Raw genomic sequence first — 6,397 nt, forward strand, 5'->3', positions numbered from 1 at the left:
AGAACTTTTTAGAGAAGCACATTTGTATATGAAAATGAAATAGCTTGGTGAACACACAGCCTCTCTTGTTTAAGGACAGGTAGATGTTGTTTGCATGTTTTGAAACCTTCACGCTCCAGCTGTATTCATATACAGGTGGACCAGATAAAGCATTGCAGTCATCACTATTTGAATATGACAGACACCAAGAGACCACGTTGCCTGCGATGAGAGTATTACAAGCAGCAGTCAGTGAAGGGCAATAAGTACAAATACAGCTGTGGCTGGGAGAGGGCATCATATTGAAATCACAGTAGAGAGGCAAAGATGTACAAGGTGAGCGGAATACTACAAACTACATTGTCAATTTGTCCACATTTCTTTTTCTAATATCAAAGAATCCTGATAAAGTCAGGATGGATACATTTGTATAATTTCAAAGGAAATAGAAAGCTTTATATCCGATCTGAATCTATCCGTCTGTGTAGAACATTTAACTTGTTTGGTGGTCATCTGAAGTCACAGCAAAGATGTTTTGGTGTCTGATGTTCATCTCTCTGATTGGTAAGTACTTCACTTCACAGACACACACACACACACACACACACACACACACACACACACACACACACACTTTTAAATGATTGATTCACAGACCCAAACGTGTGAACCATGGATAAAGTTATGCAATAGCTCATTCTTGTAAGTTACCTGACAATTTTAAATAGAGATTTTTAAAGAGGATCTGACTTATATGCCATAGATGACATAGATTAAGTACTGGAGCTTGAGTATTCAGCTGTATCACCAAGCAATAGTCTCAAAGTTACCAGTAACCCTGATGTGACTAAAAAAACTAATGATTCTATTATAATCCTCTGTCTTTTCACAGGAAGCCATGTTGCTGATGGTATGGCTAAATGCATTTCTTTACACTCATCAGTTAGATTTTTTCCAAATCGTGTAATAAAAAGGTGTAGCAGTATTCTCATTTCTTTTCTGTGTTCACATACAGAAATACTGAATGGAAAAACATCTCAGTCGACAGACTTTAAGGATAATCGTAACTCTGACAAAGCTGTGGATGGAAAAAAGAAATCCCCATGTGCTCGAACCAAGGCACTAGAGAACTCCTGGTGGAGAATTGACCTGGAGGGAGTGTATAACATTTCTTCTGTCATTTTTTACACCTGGGGTCAATGGGATAAAGTTCAGATCTACATCGGGAACTCACGTGAGAACAACGGCACCAACAACCTAATGGTTCAAGCTTCAAGGTATGCCTTTCTTTATTCTCTCCAAAGGGCAATTTGATTCAGAGCAAGAAGTAAAAAGAAACAGCAAACAGACAAATAAATAAGACAAGAAATACCAAAAAACAAAAACAAATCATGCATGTGATCATTATCAAGACTGATAGCAGCAGGTATAAAGGACTGTTTGAATCTATTGGTTCTGCAAAGTGGCAGCTTGTATCTGTGTGCTTGCAACACAAATTCCTTGTGCAAGGGATGGGTTGAATCAGCCATGATTGATCAGGCTTTCCTCCTGAACGTATACAGGTCATGGAGGTCAGACAAGGGAGTGCTAGCAGTTTTGCTACACACCTTCACAATAGGCTATCCTTCAATCAATGTTTGTGGTCCAGAAATGGTAAGAACTGATCCAATAAAACAGGAGTAAAACATTTTCATAAAAGTGGTGTCGACATTAACACTGCGAAGCGTTTGATAAAAGTAGGCTTTATACGATGATGTGCTTTCTATAGGCCAACACTACAGTATCGACCAGGAGCTCAAAGCACAGTATGTTGTTGATCACAGTCCAGAGATATTTATACTGCTGCACCAGTTCAACAGGCTGAACGTCCTTTAAAACAGGGGAGATGACGGTGGGAGTTTTTCTAATATCAATGCACATCTCCATAGTTTTTTCCACATTAACATTTAAAAAGGATGATTTGCACTATAAGTAAAGTCACTCCTTACAGGACCATGTTCAAAGTTGTCACTGCTGAGGAGGGACACAATACCAGAATCATCAGTAAAATGTAATAATGTGGTAATCATTGATACTTTTCAGCCACACCTGTTGTTTCCTTACTGTGACAAAGGCCATCAGCCAGTACAGAGAGAGATTGGACTAAATAATTGAAAATAAAATCAGAAATTAAAGCAAAAAATGTATATTAAGTCAATACATTTGTACCAGGTTTAAGTTATTCTTCTGAATTATTTGCATTTGTACAAGGCACAGGAAACCCATCCTTCAGTCGTCCCTAGACCCTGGGGAAGGAGCTAGCTGCCTGGGGTCACCTCCTGACAGTTTTTCCCCTTTCTTGAAGAACCTCAAGGCCCATCGAGATTAAGTCTGTTCATTTTGGGGCAGATTTATGATTTTTTTTTATTTAGTAATGTATCCTTTATCCATTTGTCTTTATCCATTTACTCCCTTTTCCCTGCATCATCACATTTTTCTTATTTAATATGTATCAAGGTGGATAAGGGAAGAGGGGATTTAAAACCATGTTTAAAAGCGTCCCTGTCACATCATCCACACCTCTTAGAATTGTGTCCTGTTGCATGGGACATATCTACATATGTGGCCTTACCGACTACAATTGAGAAATACATTTGAAGTTTTTTCTTTTCTTTTTGGATAATGTACTTGAATGTCATTGCTTCCAATATCATTTCTCCAGTGGTGACAATATAAATGTTAGTGCATAAAGCTGTTCGAACAGTTGCCACAGACACAGGCTGAGTAAATGTGAGCTGTTTCATTGTGTGGGTAATAAATCTGCCAGCTGTTTCAGCTTCCAGATCTCCAAAGGAAGCAAATCAGATATCTCACCCACTGACCCATTATCTCCACTCTTCCTGCTCTTCTTTTACTTGTTATTTCTCCTGTATGATGATCTTTTTCACTCCTCCAGGTGTAGTCCTAAACCAGCCAACACAAAGGTGATTACATGCAAACCAAACCTGTCGGGGCGCTACGTCACTGTGTTCTCAAGAGAGAAAATAACATTCTCTCTGTGCGAAGTGGAGATCTACGGCAGCAAAAAAGGTAAAATATCTGTTCTGGTCCACAAAGTGAGTTGAAACGTCTCCTTTACAGTGGACAAAAAGTGTATCAATTCACATTTAGTAGGTTACAGAATTACAAAAGTACACAGTATAAATTGACATATTGACATGTGTGCATGCTGAAGCAATTCTGCCCAGTTTCACACCATAGAAGACAATAACACAATTATTTGATATGTGTAATTCATAAATACCATCACATGGGATCACTGTTGTGTCACACTGTCAGATGTTCACTCTCTGTGTAATCTTTCTCATCTCTTACCCTCCTACATGCTCTCCAAGTGTCCAGCCCCAGCCCTTTGTTTTACACCCTGAAACTTAAAAAGAGAATACATTGAAAGACTGAGTGAGGCCCCCTTATCATGATGATGATGATGATACCATAATGAGTGATGACTCCCAGATGGCTGGGTGCACTTTTTGGGCCTTCGTGCCTCATGTTTTACACACACCGTTGTAACATTTTTGTTCTGTATTACCCCTAGAATCCCCTTTCCTGCTGATCAAAACCCCTAATACTGTACTCTGTATTCTGTATTTACGGCTGTATCACCAAGCAAGTAACCTTGATGTGACTAAAATAAAGAATGATTCTATAATCCTCACAGGGAGGGCACACGTAGCTAACCAATGTAGGGCTAATTGTATTTCTTTACACTCATCAGTTCAATGTTTTCCCAGGTTGTGTAATAAAAAGTATAACAGTATTCCTATATTACTTTGAAGTGAATTCTTCCACATTTCTTTTCTGTGTTCACATACAGAAAAACTGAGTGGGATAACATCTCAGTCGACAGACAAACAGCTTTCTGATAGTACATCCTATTCTGCAAACGCTGTGGATGGGGATGTGAATACGTGTGCTGACGCTATGGCTGACACCGAGCACCACGAGAACCCCTGGTGGAGAATTGATCTGGAGGGTGTTTACGACATTTCTGCTATTGAAATTCAATCCGAAGATGATTTACATGATGTAGAGATCTACATCAGGAACTCACGTGAGAACAACGGCACCAAAAACAGCATGTAATACTTTCATGTTACTTTGAATTGTTTTATTTCAGGCTTTGGGTAAAAAAAAACCCCTGACACCTTTTTATCGTAGTTCTCATCCCACTGGAACACCATCTCCATTCTTCCTGCCCTTTCTGGTCCTCCCTTTTCCTGGTTTATGATAATCTCTTTTTCTCCTCCAGGTGTACCGCAAACAAAATTGACAAAGAGGGCTTTTGGAAAATCTTTGACTGCAATCCAAGCCTAGCGGGGCGCTACGTCACTCTGGTCTCACGGAACAGCACGAGTTTAACTCTGTGTGAAGTGGAGATCTACGGCAGCAAAAGAGGTAAAATATCTGTTCTGGTCCACAAAGTGAGCTGAACCGTCTCCTTTACAGTGGAATAAAGGGTTTCAATACAAGAGCAGATGGTGGTGTGAAGAACAGTAAGCCATTGCACTAAATATTGTAATAGGTTACAGACTTACAAAAGTATACAGTATAAATTGAAACATTGAAGTGTGTCTGCTTGATGAAGAAATTCGACACGGTTTCACACCATATAGAAGACAATAACAAAATCATTTGATATGTGTAATACATATGTGACAAATACCATCACATTTGGTAAAAGGTGTGACATTGTTGTGTCACACCATTCTGCTTTACTCAGCTGTTCATCCTCTGGGAAATCTTTCTCATCTTTAACCCTCTCCAAGTATCCAGCCCCTTGTTTTACACCCTGTAACTTAAGAAGAGAATACATTGAACGACTGAGTGAGGCCCCCTTATCATGATGATGATGATGCTGCCATTATGGGTGATGACTCTCAGATGGTTGGGTGCACTTTTTGGACCTTCGTGCCTCATGTTTTACACACACCGTTGTAACATTTTTGTTGTGTGTTCACCTAGAATCCCCCTTTCTGCTGATCAAAAAGAAAAAGAATTGGGAAGGCGCCCTAAACTACTGCAGGGAAAAACACATGGACCTGGCTTCCATCCTTAATGATGAGGATCAGGCCTGGGCTGAGTTGGAGGCCAGGGATGCCAACACTCCCTTTGTGTGGCTGGGCCTTCGCTACACCTGCACCCTGGGGTTCTGGTTCTGGATAGAGGATCACGTTTTAAAGTTCAATCGCTGGGATGTGAAGAATAAAACAGAAGGGTGTGACACCAGCTGTGCCATGCAGAGAACAGAGGACCATCTTTGGTACACCAAACCTGACAACCAGAAGTTTAATTTCCTCTGCGCAACGTAAGAAGGATCAATGCCTTGTCACTCGCTTTTGAATAGTTTTCTAACAGTTTCTGGAGAATGCTTGTTGTTAAAATCACTTTTTGTTAAAATCAGTGAATATCTACTCTTGATCTGCCACCTGTCCGTATATATGTGTATGCTGAAAAAGAAATCCAGTGTTAATACACAATCTAGGCTCTGTAGACAGGTATGTAAACAAAGTGGGCCCAGCGTAGCTAGCAACATGCTCGTTTACAGAGACTAGGCTGTGCATTAAAACCAGATTTATTTTAAGCACACACACACACAGTAAAGACAGGGAGCTGATTTTGAGGAGATATTTATTGATTTTCACAAAACGTCTTTTGACGATGAGCTTTCTCCAGAATTGCTGACTCCACCTTTAACTTAATGTGCTGTTTTCATGTTCCTCCCCTCCTTTCTCCTCTCGTGCTCTCAGGTGTACCTGATCAGTGCGTGGCTCTAGTGCTATTCAAGGGACGGTCTCCTTTGGTCTCCCTCAGCCTCCAGGCCGCTGGCGTGGTGTCCATTCTTGATTTTGTGTTCCTTTATGTTGAGGATGAAGGACTTGTAGTACAGTTTTCGTAGCTTTATATATTTGTTTGTTTATTTGGGGTCTTATTTCAGGGGGAAGATTTTTCGATATGGTTTTGTTAATTAAATCCCTTTTGGCTTCATTTAAACTGTAACTTGGGTACAGCGTCCTTTATGTTGTCTGTGCCCAGTCGGAGCCATGTTTCTTGGTGTGGCCCTAACATTGATGCCATGCACACACTCAACCTCTGTGACATTTGTGTTTGAAATATTCTATCGAAGTGTAGTCTTCATTTGCTGTTCATGACTTCAAATGTGACAGTTATGTGATACTGAAATGATTCGCAGTTGGTTCAGTTGGTTTTTGAATTTTACGCAATTTTTTGATAATTCTTTGTTAAAGGTGGAGGCATGGTGTTTGAATAGACTGACAGTTTTTAGTTTGTTTTGAGTTTATTGTAGCATTTGTATACCAGACTGCCATTAACAACTGGTACATATTTTGTGGCCACATATACACATAGGCCTACACAT

At 40.0% G+C, this 6,397-nt stretch overlaps 1 protein-coding gene across 1 annotated transcript; it reads left to right on the forward strand.

The window, feature by feature from the left end:
• Positions 1–246: 246 nt before the first annotated feature.
• On the forward strand, positions 247–5,987 carry LOC307260009 (uncharacterized protein). Its single transcript, XM_080040109.1, has 9 exons — positions 247–315; positions 468–543; positions 872–889; positions 995–1,256; positions 2,915–3,048; positions 3,836–4,100; positions 4,271–4,416; positions 4,984–5,326; positions 5,769–5,987. Exons 2-9 carry the CDS (start codon positions 510–512, stop codon positions 5,776–5,778), a joined length of 1,212 nt encoding a protein of 403 aa, XP_079896235.1. The 5' UTR covers positions 247–315; positions 468–509; the 3' UTR covers positions 5,779–5,987.
• Positions 5,988–6,397: the final 410 nt, after the last annotated feature.

Source organism: Ammodytes marinus (genome assembly GCF_949987685.1).
Source record: "Ammodytes marinus genome assembly, chromosome: 13".
Classification (NCBI taxonomy): domain Eukaryota; kingdom Metazoa; phylum Chordata; class Actinopteri; order Uranoscopiformes; family Ammodytidae; genus Ammodytes; species Ammodytes marinus.